Here is a 27455-nt window from a genome sequence, read left to right as displayed (position 1 = left end):
GTTTTAATTAGTTTTAATAAATTGTATATGAGGAAAGGGAGGGGAAAATAAAAGAAAGTAAAGGGGATTTATAAAAGAACTTGAAATTTAAAGTTAAGTGAGAAGATTTGAGGGGATTAAAAGATTAAAAGAAAATAGAATTGAAGATTTAAAGATTTGAGAGAAGGAAAGAGAGGTGAGAATGGGGATGAGGATGAGGATGGGGATAGAGATAAGAATGGAGATGGAGGTGAATATAATATATATTTATTAAAATTTTATATTGAGGATTAAATTATTGAGCTTCAAATTATTTTAAAAAATTTATAATTCTAATAATGTGACCAAAAGGGTGTTTATAGACCAGCAATTGTATTTAACTTAGAATCTACAGGTGAAGAGCACCTGTAGATGAGGATAGCTACTCTATATATACACAAATGAATGGCCTAGCCGCAATGACTAGGCAAAAAGAAGTCATATTTATCCCTCCAATGATCTTACTTTACCGATAACCATTGATACCTAGTACTTGTCCGGATCTGATCCTCAGGTCACCTAAATCGTATACTAATCCCGAGTAATCGTATCATGTGTGGACATGGTTAATGTACCTGAGGTTTCTTATATAATAAGGGTGGGAGGAAAGCAGGGGTTTCCGTCACATTAGGATTTCTGTAAATTATTTCTTGAAATAAATTGATGTATTTGATTGATTTTGATTGAAAAAATCAAAAAAATTATAGTTTAAGATTATAAATCTCAATGAAACTAATTTCAAAAATCTAAAAATTTTAAAGTTGAATTTATGATTATATAATAAATTTACAATTCAAATTTTATCGAATTCTATAAATTAATTGTAAAGTTATTAATAACTGAAAATGGTAATTTTTGGTGTAAAAGGGTAGTCCAAAAGAGGGGTGGTCCAAAAGAGGGGTGGTCCAAAAGAGGGGTGGTCCAAAAGAGGGGTGGTCCAAAAGAGGGGTGGTCCAAAAGTAGGGTACTAGACTTATTAAATAACAAGCATCTTATCAATTCTCTATTCATTCACCTCATGATCACATTCTATCTATTCCACTTCTCACATCTCGAGGTCTGAATATTCTTTTCTTGAGTATATTAAAAGTAGTTGACTATAATATGTTAAATGCCAAATTTGATATATCCTGTCGAAGTGTGGCGATTACATGGAGAAAATATCTAATGACGCCCAGAAAGAAAGCTTTGTCGAAGAGCTTTTGCTAGTTTGGGTATAGCTTAAGGGAGAATAAGTTATTAGTAAAGATTGGAAACGCGGGAATGAGTTTGATGACAGTAGCGAGTACGCGGCAGTCAAGTGAGTATGGTGATGGCTAAATGTATGATTATATTGCTTTGTGACAGAAATCTCATTATTGATAATGAAAGCATTACGGCAATTTACACAGGAAATAATATCCATACCTTGCAGCCATCGGGAAAATATCTACAGGAACCTATCTCCTGTCTGTCTTATCAATATTATGGCTCGTCCTTGATGCGGACCCCTGGCTGAACTGGCTGATGATATTTTTGCTTGTATGATAGTTAAGAATAGGAATGGCGGACAACTATAACCTTTGTATTGAGATTTTGAAAAATGCAAGTGTTGCTTCCCGAGTCACAAAAGATGATTCAGAGCCTTGTTAGTAAATTATCAACTGCTTACCACCTTCAGAAAATATATGCAATACGCAATCATTTCTTCTCAACTATTAGGACTTTCAAAAACTCTAGACTACGAGATATGAAAACAGCAACCTCATCTAAACACCATCTCATTACATACCAAAACCTTACAGAGAATCAACACAAGTCAGAATCATAGCTACACATCCTCCCAACCTCCACCAATCAAATCTTCACTCCCACACATCCAACAGTGAATACTTACTGACACACTCTGTCGTTATATCCCCAAACAAACCATCTACCCTCAATAACATCCAAGACCCGATGGTTTAGTGGCTAGCCTGGCCAGCTTTTCTCTATAACTTCGACTTGGATGTTCATTGCCACAGACAACGATTTGCAAGGTTTCTGGGTTTCGCCTGGCCGGGGGCGAAATTTCTTTTCTCTTTTGTACTTTGAATAGGTTTTTCTTTTTGGATATAAGACTAGTTAGTCTCTCTTTTTCTTTTCCTTGAGGGTTGGAATAGTTGCAATGATTGACCGTTCGTTGAGTTGTGTATGATTGGAGGTGGTGTTGAGAGTAAGTGGGTTTTGGAAGGAAGCAAGTGAGGTTTAGGAGAGTGAATAGGGGATGGAAGCGGGGTTGGGATACATATGAGACAATGAGACGATGAGTAAAGCTGCCATTAATGCTGGATAAGAATGACAAGATTAAGTTACTAGGCGGCGAATGTGTCAGATAAGGCCAAAGACTGACTGGGTAGGATAGTTTTGACAACTAATAACCGCGTCAAGGATTGAGTATGAAATCTCCAGGACTCCCCCATAGGCAGTGGATCTCATCCCCTACTCTATCACAAATCAGGCATTACGCCTTGATATTCACTCTCAAAAATTCCAAGTCCTGATTAATAAGATATAAAAATACAATGAAGATTGGATCAAAAAAACTAGCATGGGCGGAAAGTAATTGATCATGGAACGTAGAAAGATTACAGAACTGGCTGAAGGTGCCACTCCACAGTGGCAAGTGGGAAAATGTCTTAGAAGTGAGAAATATCGAACAAGTATCAAGTAAATACGAGCCTGAGATAAATGGTAGTCAAGGGCTGCATAGTAATTATGGGATCATAAATAACAGCGAAAAATGAGCTCCATGACAAGGAAACAGGGAGACAGACTAGAATAAAGTATTATGAATTTTCGAAGACACTGGAAATAATAGTATCAGAGAATATATTTACATCAAGGTGACATGAAAAGGTGACCATTCCTAACCTCATTTATTTGACTGTTAAATCAAAATTGTTTTATAAAAATCTTTTTTAGTGGGACACAACTCTTTTATAAGTCAAGCGAACAAACTTCCTTCATTAGCGCTAGAATGAGAGATGGAAATATGAAAGGGAAGGAGATTGAGGATTTGAGAGTGCTTGAAAGACGTACTAACGAATAATTATGCTGTGATTTATAAAGTTCAGTTTACGCTAAAGTCGATGCCAATTTCTGTTTCTAGAGTTCAGTGCCTAACTTCTGCTTAGTGAAATAAGGAGACCAAACTGTTGGTTATAAAATAAAGCATTTGACTACTTAGAGGTTCTAGATGCAGGGAAGAGTTATTGATTGAAGAATCCAAGGAGCAGCAGTTGTGTATGGGTAGCAGAAAGCCACATCAAGTACCGGTGTCGAGCGTCCAGGGAAGTGGTGGTGTTTGAACACTAATTGATTGATTTTAAGTACCAGGCTTAGAGTATAGGTGACACGAGTTACATAACAGTGAGATTGAATATATCAATGACAATGCAGGATATAATGAACAGTAGCGTAACATAACTATAGGCGTAATGAAAGCCAAATAATTAACGCGGTTGAAAAATACAATTGATCAAGCGAGAAGGAACAAAAACACGACTTTATATATGCCGTGCCGTACCTTCTTGCTATTAACTCTAGCCTCATTATAACCAGAAAATCAAACACAAAGATGAATATTATTGTTGAAATTTGTTTGAAATTCATTGTTGTTTTGTTTTAGAGTGCTTGTGAGTAATTATTCATCATATTTATTACATACGGCCCGGGAGGAACTGCGGGGTCGGACAGCTATGGCATACTTTAACGGTAATGGAGCTAACTACACATGGGCTTACTATTAATCAACCTACTTTGATGATAGATAAAGACAATAAACATAATGCTATGTTAAATTAGTTCCGGCATTCAAACGGAGCAGGACCACTTGATCTAAATCCACGGTTATCCATCCCATATCATCTCCATGCACGGGACCAGAAATGAATCCAAAAAGGTAGCGTGCAGTGAAGTAGGTTTGGTTATAGACACAGCAGTTACTAATTCCCCATCAATTAAAAACCCGAGGAAGATGAAAATTTGCAACTATGAAGCATAAAAAGAATTTATTGAGGAAGATAAAGTAGGAATGGAATCAGGTACGGAAACAACGCCGCTTGCGAGGCATTCAGGAAACTTGGGAAAATGGTCGAATTTGAAAAGCTCTAGAAGACTGCCGGGAATTACTCCTTCATGTTCATAATGATAACCTTGCGCATGCAAGAGCGCGCTAGCATATAGTCATTGGCTGCATACGTTTCGCCTTCGTAAAGTCATCAAGTTAAAGATGTCCTGGTAGCTCCGAGCGTATAGCTAGTTATAGCTCTCAAGAATGAAATTTGACCAAACATACAAATTTGGGGCTCATAATATTGATAGAAATCCAGTAGTGAAGATGTGCGGATTGAAGCACATGTTTGTGTAGGGGAGCATCGCCTTAATAACTACCTAGTTAATAGAGGATGCGGGGTGCTCATTCGATGAAACGGGATGAAGAAAGAAAACTCCTTATATCCCAAATTTGCGAACAATACATGGAAGGAGTCATCCAAAGGAAATGAGGAACCCTTACATGAGAGCGAGGTCAAGGATAATTAAGCTGCAGAACATTGTTCGATAGACGATAGACGTGTGGCAATTGGCTGAGCTTAAGATCGAAGCATACAACCTGCAGCAGTAAGAAGACAGTGAACTTATTTATGCGTCTAACTGATTTGTACAAGTTATCCGCACACCTTCAAAATCAATCTCCTTATTAGTTCATGCTCCTCAGGGTTTGTTTCAAACTCCGGTTCTTGATTCTTCAGGACACCAGTGGAATCTGATAACATCATACACAATAACTGATGTCTTTGATGAAGATTCTGCCAGGAATATGATGTCTCCATACCAGAAAATTATGCTAGATTTTATTGACTTCATTCGAGGTTGTGTTTACCAGTTCGAGATGGAAAAAAGAATGAAGTTGAGCAAGTAAAGCTAACCGCATTAGTAGTCACTACGCACAGATATGTAAATGATAAACACACTCCACCTATACTGGTTAACGAATAAGAAGTTTGGATCCACTAATTGATATACCCCTCTTATTACTCACACCCTGAAACATTACAAGTCATCCACGTTTCGGCGATTTGCCTAGAACCACAACTTTGTACTCTAGAACTTTCCCCATACCAAACGGTTCCTTTGCTATTTTTCTCAAACGGGGCCTTATAAAGAAGTAGAATTCACATCGCAGCTGGTCGAAGACGCTAGCGTGTGGAAGAGGAGTGTGGCGTGTGCTAAATTGATGTTTGGGTGTTTTGATCGACTAGGTATCAACAACATTGTCAAGTTATAAATATCGCCGCCATCTCGTCGTTTATATATTTTGTTTAGCTTTCCTATCAACTGTTTAGGAGTAAAAATTTTGGCCAATTGTTGCATCTAGAGTACAGGTAAATTTTGAATCATTTATTGCGTTTGCTTCCCTTCATTCATCCTTGTCAAAATTGTCTTTAGTCTGGTCATGATCTGGTAGTCAATAGACACTAACTTATCATTGTAGTTCTCATATCTAACAACTCATTGAGACAATTTGTGCTGTTCATATTCTAGAAATATCAAACAGATTTCATAGACAATCGAAACCATGAGAATCGCTTGCTTACAATTCGCCCCTCAAGTAAGGGTCCATAGTCACAACATACGCAAATACAGCTAATATCTTATCAAAGGTTGGAGATGTCGACAATAACTTTAAAAAGGCTGATGCGATACTCAGTAAAGCAGATCCGGAAGACATCGATCTATTAGTCCTACCTGAGATGGCATTTTCTGGTGAATTCCACGTCCTAGATATCCTAATGATAGTTCCTTTTCAACTTCATACTAACTATTATACAGGCTATAATTTTACCTCATTGGGGCATATTACTCCTTACCTTGAGCCAAGTACTTCCGGTGTTACATCTGCATGGGCGCGCACGATAGCTCTCAAACACAACTGTATAGTTACAGTTGGTTATCCAGAAAAGGTTGATCACTTTTCAAGAGTTTCAGCGAGACCTGAGTACTATAATTCTGCTGTTACAGTGAACAAGGAGGGTGAGCCTATTGTTAATTACCGAAAATCATTCCTTTACTATACCGATGAGACTTGGGCTCATGAAGGATCCGGTTTCTTTAGCGGAGAAATTGATGGACTAGGGAAAGTAGCCATGGGAATATGTAAGTGGCTAACACATGCTATGAGAGTGGCAAATTGTTCCACAATAACCATAATAATTTCAGCAAAACTTACTAACATCATGCTCATAGGCATGGATTTGAACCCATACAAATTCGAAGCTCCATGGAGTACCTGTGAATTTGCCTCTCATGTACTTGAGAAGAAAGCAAATCTTGTAATTGTGTCAATGGCCTGGCTTACAAGAGAAGACCAAATTTCTTTTGGTCTATTAGCAAAAGAACCTGATATGAAAACAATTTCTTATTGGATTACCCGATTGGAACCTATTATTCGAGCCGAAACCGATGAAGAAATCATCATTGTTCTTGCCAATCGATGCGGAACTGAAGGCGAAGCAACATATGCAGGGACAAGCGCAGTTCTAGGTATTAGAGATGGCGAAGTCAGTGTATATGGAATTCTTGGTCGGGGCGAGGAGGAGCTTTTGGTTGTTGATACCGATGAAATTCCTAGAGCAAAAATTGTTTCAGCGCCAAGGTCAACCGAATCTACTTGAGGTTTTACCAATGGTTAACTGAAACCCGATCAGTCAACGCGAGAAGTAGGGTTACTAGAACGATTGTTGGTACCTATCAGAAAGAAATCCGACCGCAGCTACATCATTAGTTCAATAAAATTGGATTCTCTGCCTCAAACAAATTTTATCCCACCATTTTCGCTGCTAATTTGTTCCGCTCTGAACTGAATGTATCATGATCGCGAAGAAAGAGAAAATTTTAAGCTCTCAAATCTAGTAAGTGTCTAACATTATTCTGTCTCTATGGGTCCCGAAATTCAATTGCCATGGCACCCGAAATACTAGGACGCTGTCCACCTGCTTCAGTTCTTTAGGTACCTCGTTGTTTCACTTACTTGTTGATATAATAGGAATCCTATATTTGGGACTGCGCGTTCCGGTACGTGAATAGATCTCTCGGGTCCGGGCACAAGCAAAAACTCGTGACACCAAACCGGTCAATCAGTCGGTCCATGTCACCACCCGTTCTCTGGCCGAGTTTAAAAGAAATTCTATTTTTACGTATGTTATTAAATCTTTCCCGCTCCGATATATCCAGAAAGATATTCGATTTCTTATTAAATACTATTCATTCTGTGTTTACAAAATTAATTACGTTTGATCGGACAAAAACTAACAAATATCAAAAGTTACACAGTACGTGATTCCTCGGAAGACACCCGCCCAATAATCCGAGAACTCGGTACGATCACACCCACCACAAGCCGAATCACAATCTCCATCCATCCAATCCCATCTAATCCCGTCTTTTCAATCCCTCCCAAAATCCAACACCCATCTCCACATCCACAAATCAGCTCAAACCTCGGAACCCAAATCATATCACTCGGTACATTTCCTATATTTTCACGACTTCCACCCATGTAAAACCAAGTAATACCGAAAAACATTCGGAACTCGGTACATGGAACGCCCCAAATTTCGGTCGCGGCGTGGGGGATATAATAAGCCAATGTTGATCAGCTCGGAGTCGGGTTTCGGTATGATGTGCAACAAATTTTTTCGAGGGGGATTGTGAGATGTGATGGATTGGTTGTTTGGGGTTTAGGCGTTGTGAGATGTGACTGCTTTGGGATGGGAAATTGCTGCTTGGGGGGTTCGGTGTAGGGGTGGTGGAGTGGTGGTTCGGGAGGTGGAGTGGTGGTTCGGGAGGTTGGTGTCGGATGTGGGAATTGGTGGTGGTGGTAGTGTTTATTTTCGGGATGGTTGGGAATTAGTGTTATTCCTTTCTCTTTCTCCTTCTTCTTCCTCTTCCTCTTTTGTTTCTTTTGGTTTGTGTGTGCTTCAGGCACTTACTTTAACATCGACAGAAGCAATGAAGTCTCTGCTTCCTTCTATTCCAAAAGACTAATTCTTCCTGCTATTTAGCCAGATTTCCAACAGTCAAGCATCCCACTACATTCATTTCGATTACATTTACGATTTCAAGATTCCGAATCGGATATCCCGCATCAATGTACAATCTCGTCACAATGCAGCTAAATGCAGTATCGGAAACCGACATTCCCTAAACGAGCAATCCAGCTAATTCCCGAGGGCTCTCATTCCTCTACTCACTATTTATCGTCGCCGATTCTCGAATTCTCATAAATTTCGGGGGGTAAACCGGAGGATATATAACTTCACGCTCAACACAGAATCTACATGTACTCGGGATCGGCCTGGATATGTCGATCGGTGAACCACGCAGATCAATATCGTCGGCCTTAAGACGGAGAGATGAGCTTGAGAGGTATTTTAAGAGCTGAATCCCGCGAGTTGGGAATGTGGAAATATATACACAAGTGGTAATGGCAGTGCAGTTACTAAGAGGGATACCATATTCTGGTTGCGTCAATGGTTAAGTAATCGTGGACTAGATCAGTGGATGATGAATGACTTTGTTTTAATGGCACTGGATATAGTTATTCTATAAATTCACAACTATACATCAGAGGAGCAGAACACATCTACACTACCTGCAAGTGCAAGTGCAAGTGCACAATACTCGCTCAGGGAAAATGTAATTAATCCTTTTATAATTGAGCGAGCAGGCTTATAATTACAGCCAGGAGTTTCATGTTAAAATACAAAATAATAAGATTACCTACCTACTTATATAATGAGTTGAGCCAAAGTTAGCTTTTGAAAAATCATATTTACGGGAAGAGTTTATTATTACTTCACAAGGCGTCAGATATATTATACCATAACACTTCTGTGTTTCTCAATAAGATTAGCCTTCTTTCGAGTTAATTTTTACTCCTTTTTTTAAAAAAAGAAAGTTTTACATGGGAGTTTTATTGCTGTGAATGCTTCTGTAGTGTTATTGTTATTTCTTAAAAATCAATATCGTCTTGAATATAGCTTTTTATTGTTCCTTTTTCTCTTTTTCCATTTGTTTTTCTTCATCATCAAATCCACATATTCCATCACACCAAGCTCTATCTATACATGTACTTCAACATGGGCACCTACTCCCATCTCTCGGATTTCAACTTCAAAACAGCTGGGAAGAATATCTCGTGGTATTTGAGAAGAGGAATTCTATATATAAGAGTCAAGAGTAGTCTTAGTTCAAAATTAAGAGATTCAATTAGATCCAATTCAAATTTATTTATATATATACCTAAAAATTAGTATTAAGGACTTGATTTTTAGAAGAATTAAGTCGTTGATTGGTGGGATGTAAGTATTAGAGGGTGTGGAGTTTTCACTTCTGACTTTAACTAATTATAGTAAACCATGATTAATTAGTTGGTAGATTTCCAGACTGTAGTAGAACTTACTAGTGTCTTCTATCTTTCCCAAAAAAAACCAATTTAAAGACAGGAGAGATAAAAAGACGCTCTTTAGAACTGGGAAGATATCAACAGTACCGGAAATCACTGTTGGAGATGCCAAAATGGGGTGTGGATGTGAGAGTGCTGATATTGATGTATAATACGAGATGAGAGCTCGAGATTGAAGTGTTATTGACTTGCGAATCTGGGGATATGATGTTGTGGGTAAGAATACTTTGATTATTGTTAAAGTTTTCCAATTTGTTTAGATGATTGATGGCTTTTGTTGTCTTTTAGATGAGATTAATACTATTGTTTTCATTTTTGCCTTTTTGTTGTTTTAATCGCGGTTGATTATCCATCCACTAATTACCACGAAAATGAGGTTATATTTTCCATCTAGTAGCTAATCCAGTATAGATAATTCTACAAGGAGGCAAGATAATAATTTTGTAAATATGTGTACTCTGATCAATGGCCTCCAATCTCGGGCCGTGAGATCGCATCTCTTGATTCGATTTATCTAAAACAATAATCAATAATCCAAGGGAACAAATTTATACACACCATACTTTTAAAGCCTACCTAGATCAAGATCCATCGGCAAGAGTCTCCGCTTTACCCTCGATATAATCCTACTACAAGGAATTGATTCACTTCCTAAATAGTACGCACCGAATATTTCACAAGCTTTGGATATAAAAACCCCTCCTAGAAGCAGTATTCAAAAGCTACAAGAAAGTATAATGACAATGGCGAAGGTAGAGGAACTGTGTGTCACCAATCTTTGACTCCTTGAGGTTATTAAAAGGGATTTATATCTATTTTCGCATCGAATGATGGCACTGTCCTAGAGCGTTAAAGTTAATTATGTGCCCGACTGGCTAATTTTCATCCATTGCAATATAATTTCCGCTGTCATAATTTCATATTGTTACTATCTCCGAATCCTCTGACTATTATCTTTTTCCAAACATAGCCCGCTTCCCTCCACCTCCTTCTCCTTTAATTTGTAATCTCGAGCAAGTTTATAATTACACAGTATCTGCAACATAACTCGGCAAATCATCCCGAATCAATGCTCCTCAATTTTGAGTTCTGGTAAGAACGAGTGTGATGAGTACAATAATCACAGAGGTCATTTATACATGATACTTTTCCCCTAGAATAAAACGAAACATCTCACAATCGAGGATACATAATACTATTTGAGTGTTACATATATCCACTCTCTAATTAGATTCTACAGAGATAATAGAGCATTAGCTCAAGAGTTACGTATAAAATGATCTAGAGATGGTATTGTAGGATTGGTAATCGGAGAAAAGATATGTTCGTGTGTGGGGGCATTAAAAGATTGATGTTTACCGAAGAGGTAATATTGAAGTAGATATGTATGATTTTTTGGAGTTTAGGTTTGGGTATGATGTTTGTTCTCTAATATATATATATATACCTATTTTATATATCTTGTTGTTAGTGATAATAACCAATCAGTCATTATTTTTCAAACCTGTCTTTCATCACTGTTGTACATGTCATATATTATCATCATCATCCTCACATATCTTCAACCACATACTCCAAAATCTCAATTAATCCGAGGTTTGATAAGAGAAACCCAAGAAAACCTTCCCTTCATTAAAAAAGACCAAAAAAAAACCAAAACAATACAACTAAGACTTATAATATTAATCTCCATATCTCCTACCCTCATTCCTTGCCATATATGTCGACGCAGCTACGGAGTGATCTACATGATCGATATCTAGATAAGTCTAGTACCCTACTTTCCGGCCACTGTTACGAGGTTTGCCGTCTAGATCACGTGGAAGTGCTCTAGGCTCTCGAGGTAGTTTATAACTAGGCGTCAAGCAGGGACTTAAAGTAATGACAATAATGATATGCAATTCGTAACTAATAGTAGAGTATACTAAATGATTGATCTTGAGCACGAAGCTCTATACAAAGGAAATCCATCTTGATTATATAGACCTTCATGCCTATGGCTAGTCAGGACCGCTGCGCGGTCCTGGACAGCCAGCGTTCCTCAGCGGTCCATAACGTGACTTAATCACGTTACCTTGGTTTAGTCATGTGACGCGGTGTGGAAGATAGCCGTCGTAACAATTTTCGAGATTTTTAAATTTATATGTAAATCCTATACAAATCGAAAATCAAAATTTTAACCTTCAATTTCTCGACCAATAAAATCACGAAAAATCTGAAATTTTCAGAATCTATTATTATATAAGTAATAAATCTATATGTCAAATTTCAGCAAATTATATTTATAAATAAAAAAGTTATAAATGACGATTTTCGTCATTTTTGATGAGAAAAAGTGGCCGGAATTAGGGGTGGCCGGAAAGTAGGGTACTAGACTTATTGAGTTCTTTATATACCCATATCTCAAGATAAGATCCTATAATCCCTTTTCCCCTCCCAGTTCCCATTCTCGCGCGGAAATCTCTTCTCACATCCCTCCCATTCACTCTCATAAATCATCAGTCAAGCACTCTAGTAAAACAGTCAGTTGTGATGTGTCATTCACTTACCATCTATACAGTTCTCATTCTCACTAATAATTTACTTCCTATGGCTATAAAGCGTCCAATCTAATCATGAATCCTATCAACCACAACAGCATCGTGGTCTTTTTTTTAAGAAGAAAATGTCATTTTTTGGAGGTAGCTGGAAGGACGGAATTTCTTGTTGACTGCTTGCGTCTTTTGATGGGTATTTTCAACCAGGGCCTTGGAGTATATCGGATATAGATTGGGTTTCTTGTCCAGATATTACCGTTGTTAAATTATGAAATATTATCATTGTCATTCTCTAACTATATGCTATCCTTTTTCCATTTACAAAACATTTGACTCATACTTCTCGCTCTAGTAACCTAGATCCCACCTGCGAATTTGTCTGACCATAGTTAGTACAGAAATCAAAAATAAAACCATAAATCACACTCACACCTCTTTGTCCTTCAATGGCTCTCTGATCGTTCCTCAGCTTTCTATGTCTAATAGTAATAAGCATACGGTGTGTTTTCCTATCGTTTTACAAGTCTTACTTATTTATATATCAACACTTCCACTTCCACGTGCTCTTTCATATTCCCCTCTTATAAGCTCAAGAAGATCCTATCCTCAATCCTCGAACGTCAATCCTCGAACGTCAATCCTCACTCTTGACCACACAAGTACAAATCCAAATCCAAAGAAACAGACAATAATCAATAAACAACAAAAATCTTCCCAATTTCCATCCACAATCATAAACTTTCCCCATCACTCAACAATCACCACACTCATCTTTACCGTCATTCCCTCTTAATCAACTATCGATCTTCACATAACATCATATTCTACCCTAGTAACATAACATTTGAACTAAATACCCTCTCAATTTTATACATTTTAATTAAATAAAACCAAAGCCAAAGCCAAAGCCAAACCAAAATACCAAACCCACTTTCTTCCCTTTCCCCTCCATCCCCATCCCCATAGCACCTTTTGTTTTCCGCATAACACACAAACACAGTAATCTCATCCTCCGCAGAAGTGACTATTTATACACTTCCCAACCTTACACAAGTATCCCAGCCAAACCTATAGGGTCTTAATTTGCACGTGCTTTTTTCTCTTCCATTTTCCTTCCCTACTCCGTTCCTATACTCTCTACATCTTATTTCCTGATATGTAAATACCCTTCCTATAGCACAAAAAAGAAATCAAACACCTCTCCAAACGATCAAGTCAAGGAGTTAGGAATACATCAATCTAAGAATTCAAACACTCACCCCTCCCCTTCCCCTCTCAAACCTCAACAATCCACCTACCTAGTACCTACCTCATTCCCACAACAAAACATACAATCCTAACAGAAAACCCTATTATCATTTCATCATCCCATATATACACATATATATACACATACATATAATAAACTACAATACAATAACCCCCTATCCACACATTTTACCAGTCCCCCAAAAAATCCAAAAAAAAGCTGCCCCCAGTTAGACAGATAGACAAGCTACACATTGATAATGAGTATAGTGAAGAAACTCTATAGATACTCTATAGGTGGTATTAAACGGGATAATAAGGGTAGGATAATAGGAAAATCTGATGATGAGAAAATGGGATGGAGGGAATTAATATCGAAGTGTAAATGATGGATGATGATATGATGTACCTTATGTCGTTTGTGTATGTGTAGTAAATTTATTATTATGGTTTAGAGAGGAAGATGTTTAAAAGATGTTACAAGTCGAGGTGAGATGTAGTAGCTGTCAATACAACTTCTATGATCCCATGAAGATGGCAACTGTTCAGCTTCATTGACTAAAGTAAAAATAATCAAGATAGTCACACGACGCAATCACTGAATCACACAACCAAGCGGATGTAACAAAAACACAAGTATATATAAGATCCCACAAGGGCTAAATTATTAATTCAATTTGACAACACCAAACTCCAACGCATGAAAGTATCTATAATACAATGTGATTCTTCCGTATCAATCAATCTCCTCCTAATCTATGTCCTGATCCACGACTTTTCCATGATTCAGGTAGAACACTTCCAGATGAACCAGAAGTAGAGGCCGTATTTGGAGATCGTTGTGCTGGTGCGACAGCAGTACCATAAACTCTTTGAGTAGTGGTAGTTTGAGTTGTTTCAAAAGCTCTTCTAATGAAGCCAGGGGTTGGAACAAGATTTCTTCCACCACCGAAAGTAGGCCAAAGTCTTGTCAAGAAGTCATGTAAATGTGCGGCAACCAATCCCGTTGCTTGAATTTTGGCTGGACCAGCACCACCCATCACAAGAGTCATAAGAAGCATGGCATATGGAATCCATGGTGCTGGAATAGTAACGACGAAAAAGGTAGCTTTCATGCCACGATCATCTTGTGTCGATGTGTATGCGAAAGCTAATACCAATGCTGAAGTGAAGATCACTCCGCCAGTTATGAACACATTCAATCCCTGCGCATTTGTTAGATGAGATTTTACAAGGTATCTCTTGAAATAGAAACACCAAGTATTTAACATCTCAATGATAATAACTTGAAATGTAGGGAGCCACAACCACCCGAGTTAAGTTGAGGAATCAACACGAGTTTTCTCATAGGAACTTCCCACCATGCCTACACCTCAATTGATCCTATTTGTTGTTTTGCGAATGTCGGACCAATTGAGAATGTAAGGGTAATCTTCCTCGTTTTAGGAACCGTTGTAGCTGAGAGCGTTGCACTAAACGGGCAGTATAGAGGTGTGGTATGAAGAGAAAGAAGAAAATAACAATGCCTACCAATATCGTCGCACAAACAAACAATACATATGTCAAGAAATCTCCTGGTTGAGAGAATCTAGGCGAAGCTGTTTCAAGCTTGCTTCCATAAGTGTATACTGTTGTTTCCTTGTAAGCCAACCTATCCTGATTGTATTGCGATCTTTCGAGTCTTACGAAAGTATGTGTCGAAGAGAATACCCAAATCTGGGCCAGTGATGAGAAACGGAGTGAGAAGTCGCCATAATTGTGGCGGGAATTGAAATATGTTCTGTAGCAAAAATACGACATGATACCCAGCAAGAATATGAGAGTAGACTAAAACTGAAAGAGTCAAGGCACCGGCAGCCAAAGTCCTAAACTATCATCAGCATCAGTATTTAATGATTGGCGCATCTTTCGCAGATGGCATTGCGCATACCTTGAAATGGGCGGAGCTGCCCAGAATACATCCATTGCCGACATGATAATTGTACGGTATGAAAAAGATGTTGAAAAGTTTGTCAATGAAGCTTTAAAAAGCTTGAGGTTGAGGAAAGAAGAAGAATAGAAAAGAACTTTCGCGATTTATGAAAAGTGTTCTTTGCGAATGGCGCTAAGGAAGCTTTAGAAGGAGCTAGTATCCACTATAGGTTAGTGCGGGACATTTGCAGGACACTTGATCCTTGACCTCACTGTTAGTCACTTTCTCTGTACTTGTTATGCATTGTAACCTCGATAGGATTTTGTAAAATAATCATAAAATTGAAGAACCAATCGAATTGAAAATCTTAAAAGGTGAATAAAAAGTTTAGTTTCTGCTTCAGGAAGTATGATTGATCAGTTAATTCTAACAAAATGGTTAAGACATCTGCAAACAGTGAGTCAATGTTGATCTTTATGCATGCATGCAATGGCCGATTACGGATCAACCCCACCAAGAAATTTAATCCCATCGGTATGAGTTGTTGGTGAAGTAAAGTACTCAATCTTTTGTTTGAATATTTTATTTACATTCAACTTATTCTCCAACAATTTCAATCAAATTAGACATCATGGCTGGATTTGATACAAAGTGAGCTTTCACGCCATATTTACCCTAATTTATCCCTTCTAACATTTATTCTAGGAAAGTTCTTATGCTCGGTGCGGGCTTCGTTACACGCCCTACCTTGGATATCCTCAGTGAAGCAGGCATTCAAGTTTCCGTTGGTACATATAAAATCTCAATTCCCTTCTAAATTATGAATCTGACTTCCCCCAGCATGCAGAACCATTGAAAGTGCAAAGAAGCTCTCCGAAGGTGTAAAGAATGCCCACCCAATCTCCCTCGATGTTACAGACGACAAAGCTCTCGATGCTGAAGTTGCAAAGAACGATTTGGTCATCAGTTTAATCCCATATACCTTCCATGCGACCGTTATCAAATCTGCCATCCGAAACAAGAAGAATGTCGTTACAACTAGTTATGTTTCTCCAGCAATGATGGAATTGGACGAAGAAGCCAAGAATGCAGGTATCACAGTTATGAATGAGATTGGTTTGGATCCCGGAATCGATCACTTGTATGCTGTTAAGACTATTGAGGAGGTTCACAAGGCTGGTGGAAAAATCACATCTTTCTTGTCATACTGTGGAGGTCTTCCAGCTCCAGAGGATTCGGATAACCCTCTTGGTTATAAGTTCTCGTGGTCTTCTCGTGGTGTTTTGTTAGCATTGAGAAATGCTGCAAGATTCTATAAAGATGGAAAGATTGTTGATGTTGCTGGTCCAGAATTGATGGGTACCGCCAAACCATACTTCATCTACCCAGGATTTGCATTTGTCGCCTACCCAAACAGAGATTCTACCCCATACAAGGAGCGTTACAACATCCCTGAAGCACAAACTATCATTAGAGGTACTTTAAGATATCAAGGTTTCCCAGAATTCATCCGTGTATTGGTTGATATGGGATTCTTGAGTGATGAGGATAAAGGATTCTCCGAGCCAATTTCCTGGAAGGAGGCTACACAAAAGGTTCTCGCAGCTTCTTCGAGTTTCGAGGATGATTTGAAATGGGCAATTGCTTCCAAGGCAAAGTTCGAGAGCACTGAAGAAAAGGAACGTATCATGAATGGTCTTAACTGGGTTGGTATCTTTTCTGATGAGAAGATTATTCCCCGCGGTAACCCTCTCGATACTCTTTGCGCAACTCTTGAGAAGAAGATGCAATTTGAAAAGGGTGAACGTGATCTCGTCATGTTGCAACACAAATTCGAGATTGAGCACAAGGATGGAAAGAAGGAGACTCGTACATCCACATTAGTTGAATATGGTGATCCAAAAGGATACTCCGCCATGGCCAAGTTGGTCGGTGTACCATGTGGTGTTGCCGTCAAGCAAGTACTCGATGGAAAGATTAGTGAGAAGGGTATCCTTGCACCTATGACCAGTAAGATCAATGACCCATTGATGGAAGAGTTGAAGAAATACGGAATCACATTGGTTGAGAAGACTATCTCTTAAATCATGATGATTAGATATACCTAGATGAGATTAAAAGTTTAAAAGAATACGAATTATTTAGCCGTAGTCAGGATCGTCACTTCATGCCTCCCCCTTTCTTTGATTTCGTACGACCACTCAGATGAACACCAAGCTTACACTCCAATGCCGAGAGCCTCTCAAAGAAAGAACCAAAGAAAAAAAGCCCACGAATCCCAATCTTCGCAATCCTTCAACCAATCTTCACTATATCTACCCTGAAGAATACAATTATATCATTACAGCAAAAGTACGTCTGAGATACACACAGCAATCTTGATCCCTAAGGAATAGGAGTTTCCATCATGTTTGGGATCTCACAAGGCCATTCAAACCGCTTTGTATCGTCACAACTTTACAGCAGTATGATATATTTCTGAAAACATAAAGGAGCTTTGTAAATAGTGGAGGTTTATTTGGAGCTATTATTTGCCTAGAATTTTTTGTATGTTGGATAAGTAAGTCTTACATCTTTGCTTGAGCACCATTGACGCTGGAATATGCAAGGGTATCAAATCTATTGTACAAGATCAAATTATTTGCAAGACATTTCCCCGCGTGACGCCCGATACTTCGGTAGATGCGAAAGATCCAACTTTCTATAAACGCTCCAAGTATTACTTGATATATCTGATGATAGCCTCTTCATCTACATCATCGACAAAGGAGAGTTTTGGGCGTATGCCTGGTTCATTATTTAGCGAAATTTTTGATAGGAATTTGAGTGATACGTACCATAGGCTTAATGTTAGGATGAGGTACTGCATCAAACTTGTGGAAATCCAATTTATAATCGGGTCCAATATTGATATAAGCTCCCTTGTTCTCTGTACTGTCGCAATACCTAGGTGCTGAGAAGACTACAATATATTAGTTGTGATTTGTAACAAATTGGATAGGAATTGACATACCAGTAATACATTTTCCATCATGTTCCTCCTCATAACCTTCCATTCGGACTTCGTGACTACGAATAATAGCTTCCAATCCATTGTTTTCGCAAAACCTTCTGGTAATATCTGGTCCAAATTGCATGCCCACACCACGTTTACTAGGACCACGACCAGGCTCTTTTTGTGGATCAGTCCATAACATCTCCATCATCAATCCTGCCTGACCTGGTTGGCGTTGATTATGTCTGTTCAAAGCTCGAATGTCGTCTAATGTGATCTTATCATCAGAGAATAAACCTCCATGAAGTACAAGATATTTTTTGCCAATGAGAGTTGCTAAAGGCAGGGCCGAGAAACTTTCCGAAAATAGCTTGAAAGTACGTTCTAATATATATTAGTTGAAATCTTCATAGGGAGTAAAATTTACCGAGATTAGGACGACAGCTTACCATTATATTTCGCCTTGCATTCACCCTCAAAACCATAAACACGGTTCATATCATCAGTCTCATGATTTCCTCTGTTGATGAAGAATGCTGATGGGCGTAACCATTTGTAGGCATACAAAAGGAGCGCAATCTCGGTCGACCAAGAACCTCTATCAACAAAATCACCATTGAATAAGTAATAATGCTTCTCTGTGGGTAGACCATTAAGTCGGAAAAGTTCCATAAGATCGAAAAATTGACCTGAGACTCGATATTAGCTAGAAATGATAAGACGAATACGGACCATTTACCATGTGTATCTCCACAAACAGTCAACTGAGCGTCACTCTCAATCTCCATTTCCACCATCGTTGGTTCATCATATACAATCTTTTGTACCGCCATAACAATTTGATAAACATATTTCTGATGTATTTTCTTGCCGTTCTTGAAACGTTCCAGCATATCATTGATGAACTCGGTTGTCATTTCGTTGCCCAACTGTACACCATCGTAATCCTTCACAATCATATCATCGAGGTTGAGCCCTTCTGATGCAGATGGTGGATCTCCGACCTCGATAGCTCGGAAGAACTCGATCCTTTTGACAATCTTCTCACATTCTGCCAACTTAAGCTTCGCATCCTTATCATTTGGTGCCTTCTTGACAACAGTCTTGAAATCTCTAAGAGCTTCTTTGGATTTTAGGATCGCGGTATATGCAACGGCTCGACGATAGTATGCCTAAGTGGAAATAGTTAGATTCTCAGCTTGAAGGAAAAGAAACGCTGTAATGCAAGGAGCTTTGCCCAACGAACCTTCACAAAATTCGGATCAAGTTCAATGGCTTTCGTGGCATCAGCTATCGCGTATCCATATGCCTCTGATTTGATGTTTGCCTGTCAAACTGTTAATCACGCGAGCAGTTTGAGTGTTGAACGCATTCGAATGTACCTGAGCTCTGTTTGAATAGTATGTAGGCTTTTGGTCGTCAAGTTCTATAGCCTTGGTATATAATTCGATAGCTTTGGGCCAGTCGTGAGCAGCAAAAGCTTTGTTTCCTTCATTCTTCAAGGCAACGGCCTCTTCCTCCCGGGAGGTCATTTTGTCAATAATCAACAATGAAGAGTTTTGGGTACAGAGAGTGCGGGGTTCCGAGTTTATATGAGGGGAAAAATAGTGATAGGAAAGAAAGTGTATTGATAAGTAAAATTTTTTGATAACTTAATAACAGAGATGTTTTCGATGTCCGAAGTCACGAAAGACGTAGCACATACAAAATTGATTATGAAGAGGAAAGTTGAAAGATTGTACTTTGTGAATTACTTTTACCTGTCTGAGTACCTAAAAGTAATTCTTTAGGAGTCCAGAAGCATCCCTGTGGTGGAACATTGGAACATTGGAACATTATCACCGATATCTTTATTGTTGATATTTATCCTTGCACGCGCTTAATCATGGTTACTAGGTACAAGAGCTGCAGGAGATTCCCGTTTTCCATCTCATCTTATCGCATTTTGTATCAAATGTTGCAAGTGACTTTATTATTGCAACAAATAAAGTCAACCATCGGTCAATCTATTAAGTGAGCTTGCTATATATCTATCACTCACCCTCCGAAAACTGCAAAAAGGTAACATATAAACAACTATCATTAATTTATAACCTAATTGACACGACATCTGCAGCCATGGATTTGGTACCATCAAAATCAAAATCAACATCATCAACCTCGACCGCCCTCACAAAACGCGCAAATGAGACTGCTTTAATGCCGCCACCCCCAAAACGCATCAAACGACCAAAGAATGTTATCGATGAAGACGCATATACAGATGCCATATCAGAAATCATTGCTCGAGATTTCTTTCCAGGACTACTCGAAACGGAAACAAAACAAGAATATTTGGATGCGCTTGACTCAAAGGATGGAGCATGGATTACAAGTGCCGAACGCAGGCTTCGACATGTTATGACTCCTGGCAGACGTATTGGAAGACGTGGCACATCTATTCAGACACCATCCGGACCTTCTGAAACACCTGGAGGAATAGTTGGAGATACCCCAATGTCTGTCGCTTCTGATGCAACTCAGGCTCCCAAAGTGGAAGTGGATACAAATATGAGCCTCACCAAGTTCCAATCATTATATACTAGCGAGGACAACGAAAGCTTCTATAAATTATTAGACAAGCAAAATAAGAAACGAGCGGAAAAGTATGCTTGGATGTGGACAGGGAATAAAGTTCCATCGAAGATGATGCTAAAGCAGAAAGAGATTGAAATGAAGCTTCTGCAATCACGAGAATCGCTGGAAGATGATGGGGGAAGAAGGGATAGACTCGCAATCCAAAATGTGGCGGAAAGGCCAGCCCAACCGGATTCCTGGAGATCCCAGCCAAATAATGGATTAATGTTTCGACCTGACAGCGTAGAAGATTCTGTCGAAACTGTGGCACAAAGAGCACAAAATGAGTCAAGGGCTGCTCCGAAAAGTGTTGCATATGCCAACACAAGGCTACCGGATCTTGCACTTCAAGAGGAAGCCACCATACCTTCTTCTCCGTCAATGTCTGCCGTAAGAGATGCGATAGCTGGAAGACGTCGAGTTGAGGACTCGGAATCTGGATTTAATGGAAGCGAAACTCCACGTGTAAATGGGTATGCATTTGTGGATGATGAACCAGAGGATGAATCATATACACCTTCTCCGATCATCGATCTCGGGCCGGGCGAAACAACCAAAAATCCATTCGTAATCAAGGAGCAAAGCAGGCGAGAGGATTTACATCACAGGATGGTTGATAAAACCGCTAGAAGTAAACGCACTTCTGCGAAAAACGGCATGACAGGCAAGGTTGATGCGACCCCTGTGCCCAAATTTCCCAGCAGTCCTAGAGTGGGCTCGGGAGGTCTGACGCCAGCTGCTGAACGGTTATGGAGTCGAGTTGGTGGTTCAGGCAAGGGTGCTAATGATACTTTCGGTATCAGAACACCAGGGACTGTGAGGGCAAAATCTAACCTTCGAGCCCGATGGACTCCTTCCGGGAAACATTGAACGATATTTGATTTCAGAAAGTAAACGGCGTTTTGGAGGTCACATTGATTACAAGATACCCTATGGATGCTAAGTCATCCTCGACATATAGAGAGTGTTTAACGGTCAGGTTTCGCATAGGTATGCACCGTATGTGAATTTTGTAGGGGAGCTAGATTAATATCATTATATTATTGTGAATTTATGTTGATAGCTTCGATTTTGACAATGTACTGCATGCGACGCCATATGATATTCCTTTGTAGATGCAATGTACTTTCGTCTCCTTGATTTCATACTTCTGGTTGTCATCCTTCAGAATTGTGTTGCTACCAATTCGCAATGGTGACGTCTTCAAGGTGTACAGGGATTAAAGGTTAAGCTTCGCAAGAATTGTTCATGAGGTTCGACACCCCTCCAAAAATCAGAACCATTCTTTTGCAGAACTCACTATCTAGTAATTATTCGACATGAATCGATGAAAAAGGTTGAAATAAAAAATTCCTCATAATGGCGGGGAAGAGAATTCTGGACTTGGCCGCTCTATTCAATGCTTCCCGCGGGGTTGCACAGAAGCACATTGCCCTGAAGACGAGGCAAATAGATGTCTACAACAGAACCTCGACTCTAGCAAGAGCAGTACGCAATCAGACGGATCGAGTCACGGAAACTGTAAAGGCCGCATCGTTTCTTGCATCGAGGTTGAATGATAATGTACCGGAATGGACCAAGGAGGCAGCCGACAATACATCGAATTCGCAATCGAATGACAGTGGTCCTGTACCTAACAGAAGCTCCAGCAAAGAACAAGAGCATTCCGCAGGAAAGAAAGAAGGTTTAGAGCAAGATCATTTTTACGAGAGATCAGAATCAAATTCGGCTGTCAATCCGAGACCACAAGGGGATTTGGATATTCAGCAGGAGAAGGCCAATAGTTACCCTCTGCCAGATGGGACAATTCCTCCTAAAGATGCAGATATCCATGCTGCCGAGTTGAATGCAGATACGACTCCGGTCAGAGCTCAAGCCGCGCCTATATTAGATCCCATAGATAATGAGGGGTTGCAATCGGTGGCTTCAAATGCCTCGACAATTCCTATTCCCAGGAGAAAACCTTTGTCCGCAGACGACGCCAAACGTATCCAGCGAGAATATGAGCAACAAATACCATCAATAACAGCAGATACGATTGGGAAGTCGGAAAACTCATTAGAGGAAGGGCATGATGAAGACTCTTTTTATGATAGATCAAAACATACATCACCTAGCTTATCTTCTTTACCTAGGGCCAAGATACCAAAGCACACATCTGATGTTCAAGAAAATGACAAGCATCTGAAACAAGATGCTATAAACTCTGATAATTTCTCAGAGACTGTTCATAGTACTGAAAAGATACCTTCTGTTGAATCGATTCCTGAACAAGAGCAGCTACCCGAGGGTATTAACACAGATCTTTTCCATAGCCCTAGGGTTGCTAGGTTATTAGGAGGTAAAACTCAAGGATCGAGTAACAGCTCTCTAGGCTTAAGAGGAGTAAAAGATACTCCTATAGAACAAACCAAGCTGGCCAGGAATAAAGATCAGGACACCTTTAATGTTCGTTCATCAGTTCAGGCAGAACCAACCACTCCGGATACTCCCTCCAAGCCATTCGTCGAGACTTCTCATCAAAAAGATGCAGATATTGAGAAGCTGGCGGCAGATATTAGCAAAGAAACTAGCAATGATACCGTAATTATAAACTCCTTTAGCACTCGATGCATGTGATACTGAAGTCTGACAGTAATTTAGATGCAACCAGAGGCAAGCTCGCAACCCCCGCCTTATCAGTTGCGAGAGTCTAGTGTTCCTTCTTCAAGACTTGGGAGACTATGGAATTATAGTGGTCTTGCGGCTGGTATGGTCGGGGGAGCCATCAGCGAAAGCCTTCGTCGAGTTAGTGGAGGGGGTGGTGAAGGCTCTTTTATGTTGAGTGCAGGTAATATGGATAGGCTAGTGACTAAGTTGTCACGAATGAGGGGTGCAGCCTTGAAATTAGGTCAAATGATCAGCTTCCAGGACTCAAAAATGCTTCCTGCGCCAATACAAGAAGTGATGCAGCGAGTTCAGGATCGCGCAGATTACATGCCCGCTTCACAGAGAAACAAAGTGTTAAGAGCAAACCTTGGTCCGGACTGGAGAGAATTGTATGGAGAGTTTGAGGAAGTTCCTTTGGCCGCAGCATCTATCGGTCAAGTCCATCGTGCAACACTCAAATCAACGGGTGCGAAGGTCGCTGTTAAGATTCAGTATCCGGGAGTTGCGGATTCAATAGATTCCGATCTTAACAATCTCGCGATCTTACTCACGGCGTCTCGTCTCCTGCCAAAGGGCCTGTTCCTCGATAAAACGATTGCAAACGCCCGAACAGAATTAGCATGGGAATGTGATTACATTCGAGAAGCAGAATGTGGATTACGTTTTCAGGAACTTCTAGCCGATGAAGAGGACGTCTTCGTTGTTCCAAAAGTATACTCCGAAGCATCGGGCAAACAAGTTCTTACTATGGAATATATGGAAGGAGTCGGTGTCACCCGTATTCACAGCTTCACACAAGAGCAACGAGACTGGATTGGAACTCAAATCCTTCGTCTCTGTCTTCGAGAGATTACTGAGTTTAAGTACATGCAAACGGATCCTAATTGGACAAATTTCCTATATAATGCCCAAACCAACAAACTAGAACTTCTCGATTTCGGTGCCTCACGCGAGTATCCAGAGGAATTCATCACTAAATATACACAACTCCTAGATGCAGCCTCCAGATCTGAAAAAGATACAGTCCGCAATCTGTCCATCGACCTCGGGTATCTTACAGGTCACGAATCTAAAGCAATGTTAGATGCACACATTCAATCCATTCTCACTCTCGCAGAACCATTCTTGGAATCCTCTCCGGAGATTTACGATTTCAAGGATCAGACAATTACAGAGAGAGTAAAAGCTCTCATTCCCATCATGCTTAGAGAGAGATTAGCGCCGCCACCAGAGGAAACTTATAGTTTGCATAGAAAGTTGAGTGGAGCTTTTTTGCTGTGCGCGAGGTTGGGTAGTAAAGTCAGGTGTAGAGAGTTGTTTACAAATAGTATGGAGAAGACGAAGTTTCTATGATGAGAGGAGAGGTAGAAGATATGTATAATATGTGTTTGTACATTTGCATTTGGTGTTAGAGATGAGGATGGAGACGTCTAGCTTAGAGAAAGATTCGGGCTGTAGTATAAAATAAATATATAATCACTACTCGTAATATGTCTAGATGTTCCTAAACCTCAAATCAAACCAGATCATAACTTTGGTTTTTATGTTTTCTCTGCTATGCTCTTCTTATTTTTACCATAAATTTGTAAATCGTACCCTAAGCTCACCGAGAATCCCGTCTCCAGATCAAGGCTCAACAGGAATACCCCGCAAAATTAGATATTTTGCGGGCCGGTCCGTCCGCGTCACCTACAGCTGTATATCAAACATTCTACGCGATCTGCAACAGAAAAAACATCATACAAATACAACATGTCTCTCAAAAGTATTCTTGAAAAAGCCAAAGCCAAGGGCGAAGCCTTTGCGGCCCAACATAACTTTACAATCCCCGGCCAATCCACAACACATACTCCTCCACCACCACATGCTGCACCACCGGGATACTATCCCCAAGTTCAACCTCATCGCATCCCGTCAGCTGCACCTGCACCTCCGCCAATTCCCCAAAACAGACCCTCATATTCTGCCATTCATCCTTATTGGAGCCCCTCATTCTCTCCACATGTTCCCGTTTCCGATAATTTCAGACATCAACTTGGAGATCATGGATGGGGAAACAACGAACTCCAAAACTACATTGCCGATCGGGAAAATTCCTTCCACGACGAAAATGGTTGTTTAGTCCTCCGAGCTATATCTTCCAACGGTAGATTCACAAGCGCTCGATTAACGAGTCATATGACACTTGCCCGCGACCGCGGCAGTCTCGTAGCAACTATAACACCACCGTGTGCTTCGGGAGTGTGGCCCGCATTCTGGCTCTTACCCCGCGAACCGTTTACATGGCCCAATGATGGAGAGATCGATATTATGGAAACGTGGAATGGAGATTCCGTTAATCATACTTGTTTACATTGGGGACATTTCAACGGGGAAGATTGGAATAAACATCGAGTCGTGGAGACGCCGGTGCATCATTTGTACTCTGCGCAACATACATATGAGTTTGCGTGGAACCAGCCGGAGAATGGCATAGGTGGAAAGATGGTTTGGTATATTGATGGAAAGGTGGTTATGAGGGCTCATGTGCCCGAGGGAACTAGAAGATTAAATGATTTTCAGGTTATTATTAATGTGGCGATGGGAGGGAATGTGTGTCAAGGGAAGACTCCAGAGGATGGGTGTTATGATTTGAGGATTCATGGCTTGAAGATGTGTGATGAGCCGACGGGTGGGTGGGAAAAGTTTGAGCATGATTTTCATCATGGGCCTGAGGGTCATGCGATGTGAGGGCCTGTGTGGCTGTATCAAGATCGATAGACTTGTCGAGGAAGTCGATGAGGTTGAAATTTTGGATAAAACGCTGTGTCTCATTTCGACCCGTTTGGGTTGTAGATAGTAGTAATTTTCTTTCCCTAGCTTGCGGAGTTCTTGGATGTTTGCCGAATATTAGAAGTCTACATTTCGAAGGGAGGACCATTCTCAAAAGAACAAAAGCGTTCTTACCCTATGTTCTAGGAGAAATAATATACTTTCCATGGGTCTCTGCGTGATCCAATAGAAACGGTATTCACATACCTGAAGTTTCCACGCATTTGTAGCTCTTTAGTATTTACTATATTGCACCTACCTAATGGATTATTCTTGGCAGAACGGCAAACAGGCGGGAGGACAGAAACTCACAGTTGAGTCTACTGCTGCTGTTGTGCATGTCTCTGTACTAGAGATTTAGCATCAACTCAGAACTTTACTTTTTTGCTCAGTTCCGCCGCTTACTATTTGGGCAAAATCATGTCGGCTTGGTTATATCGAGATGTTGTCATTCTGGCCCTGAAATTGATGAAGATTCTCCGTGTGAAGTTAGTGATTCTAGGCTGGATGTTTTGATTCGGATTCCTGATTTGTTTTAATCAGATCATTGCTGTTTACACATAGATAGCGTAGAAAATCTACCTTCCTGTGAGTATTTAAATCTGAGTATAGTTTGAGCATTCGTATTATATCCTACCTAGTGTCGGACTAATAATAAGTTTAAAGTACCAAGTATCCATAGAATCAAATGTCATCTCTCAGATATGATTCTGCGTTCAATAACTAGATCCTACTTTCAACATTTCTTATCAGCAATTCCCCATGTGAATATTCAAACCCATAAACCTTTGGTTAGTCATCTATTATGCTTCTCGTCCATGAATGCTACTATTACTACGAATGCTTCACAATAGTCCAGTCATTTCAGCATTTCACAGTCATCTCGACTATTCCATTGCTTTCCTTGTTGTATCACTCAGTCGTTTTGGCAGTCATTTCATTCCCATTCTAGTCATTTTGGCCCATGTCAAGTCATTTATGACCAGAAATTTAGAAATCCCAAAATATTCATGACAATCCATACTCATGAGTAATAATTTCCTCAAGATCTGTGCTACAGCGGAGCAAAGTAGCATTTAAACAATCGCTTTCCCCTCCATTCCTTAGACATTCCTTAGACTTCTTCTTTACATCTACAACAAAATACCACCGCTAAAGATTTACACATATTTCAACATGTAT

The 27455-nt window shown here is 39.9% G+C and overlaps 9 protein-coding genes across 9 annotated transcripts; 7 read left to right on the top strand and 2 right to left on the bottom strand.

Moving 5' to 3' along the window:
• Positions 1–2608: 2608 nt before the first annotated feature.
• On the top strand, positions 2609–3088 carry SS1G_13216 (predicted protein; the record flags this gene model as incomplete). Its single annotated transcript, XM_001585650.1, has 2 exons — positions 2609–2706; positions 2962–3088. The coding sequence occupies 2 exons, from the start codon at positions 2609–2611 to the stop codon at positions 3086–3088; spliced, it is 225 nt and encodes a 74-aa protein (XP_001585700.1).
• A 2529-nt stretch (positions 3089–5617) lies between these two features.
• On the top strand, positions 5618–6713 carry SS1G_13215 (hypothetical protein; the record flags this gene model as incomplete). The annotated part of the gene is made up of 4 exons (XM_001585649.1): positions 5618–5650; positions 5703–5805; positions 5872–6195; positions 6286–6713. 4 exons carry the CDS (start codon positions 5618–5620, stop codon positions 6711–6713), a joined length of 888 nt encoding a protein of 295 aa, XP_001585699.1.
• A 7317-nt stretch (positions 6714–14030) lies between these two features.
• SS1G_13214 (hypothetical protein) lies at positions 14031–15264 on the bottom strand (the record flags this gene model as incomplete). Its single annotated transcript, XM_001585648.1, has 4 exons — positions 14031–14495; positions 14821–14918; positions 14977–15155; positions 15221–15264. The coding sequence occupies 4 exons, from the start codon at positions 15262–15264 to the stop codon at positions 14031–14033; spliced, it is 786 nt and encodes a 261-aa protein (XP_001585698.1).
• A 569-nt stretch (positions 15265–15833) lies between these two features.
• SS1G_13213 (hypothetical protein) lies at positions 15834–17286 on the top strand (the record flags this gene model as incomplete). The annotated part of the gene is made up of 3 exons (XM_001585647.1): positions 15834–15853; positions 15908–15990; positions 16043–17286. The coding sequence occupies 3 exons, from the start codon at positions 15834–15836 to the stop codon at positions 17284–17286; spliced, it is 1347 nt and encodes a 448-aa protein (XP_001585697.1).
• Positions 17287–17716: 430 nt separating this feature from the next.
• SS1G_13212 (hypothetical protein) lies at positions 17717–19729 on the bottom strand (the record flags this gene model as incomplete). The annotated part of the gene is made up of 7 exons (XM_001585646.1): positions 17717–17737; positions 18040–18164; positions 18216–18581; positions 18647–18886; positions 18937–19369; positions 19444–19524; positions 19580–19729. 7 exons carry the CDS (start codon positions 19727–19729, stop codon positions 17717–17719), a joined length of 1416 nt encoding a protein of 471 aa, XP_001585696.1.
• Positions 19730–20315: 586 nt separating this feature from the next.
• SS1G_13211 (hypothetical protein) lies at positions 20316–21843 on the top strand (the record flags this gene model as incomplete). The annotated part of the gene is made up of 2 exons (XM_001585645.1): positions 20316–21629; positions 21775–21843. The coding sequence occupies 2 exons, from the start codon at positions 20316–20318 to the stop codon at positions 21841–21843; spliced, it is 1383 nt and encodes a 460-aa protein (XP_001585695.1).
• Positions 21844–22172: 329 nt separating this feature from the next.
• Positions 22173–24815, top strand: SS1G_13210 (hypothetical protein; the record flags this gene model as incomplete). Its single annotated transcript, XM_001585644.1, has 2 exons — positions 22173–23396; positions 23457–24815. 2 exons carry the CDS (start codon positions 22173–22175, stop codon positions 24813–24815), a joined length of 2583 nt encoding a protein of 860 aa, XP_001585694.1.
• A 399-nt stretch (positions 24816–25214) lies between these two features.
• Positions 25215–26192, top strand: SS1G_13209 (hypothetical protein; the record flags this gene model as incomplete). The annotated part of the gene is made up of 1 exon (XM_001585643.1): positions 25215–26192. One exon carries the CDS (start codon positions 25215–25217, stop codon positions 26190–26192), a length of 978 nt encoding a protein of 325 aa, XP_001585693.1.
• Positions 26193–26535: 343 nt separating this feature from the next.
• On the top strand, positions 26536–26634 carry SS1G_13208 (predicted protein; the record flags this gene model as incomplete). Its single annotated transcript, XM_001585642.1, has 1 exon — positions 26536–26634. One exon carries the CDS (start codon positions 26536–26538, stop codon positions 26632–26634), a length of 99 nt encoding a protein of 32 aa, XP_001585692.1.
• Positions 26635–27455: the final 821 nt, after the last annotated feature.

Source organism: Sclerotinia sclerotiorum, genomic scaffold, assembly GCF_000146945.2.
Source record: "Sclerotinia sclerotiorum 1980 UF-70 scaffold_24 genomic scaffold, whole genome shotgun sequence".
Taxonomy (NCBI): domain Eukaryota; kingdom Fungi; phylum Ascomycota; class Leotiomycetes; order Helotiales; family Sclerotiniaceae; genus Sclerotinia; species Sclerotinia sclerotiorum.
This window is presented reverse-complemented; position numbering and strand designations above follow the sequence as displayed.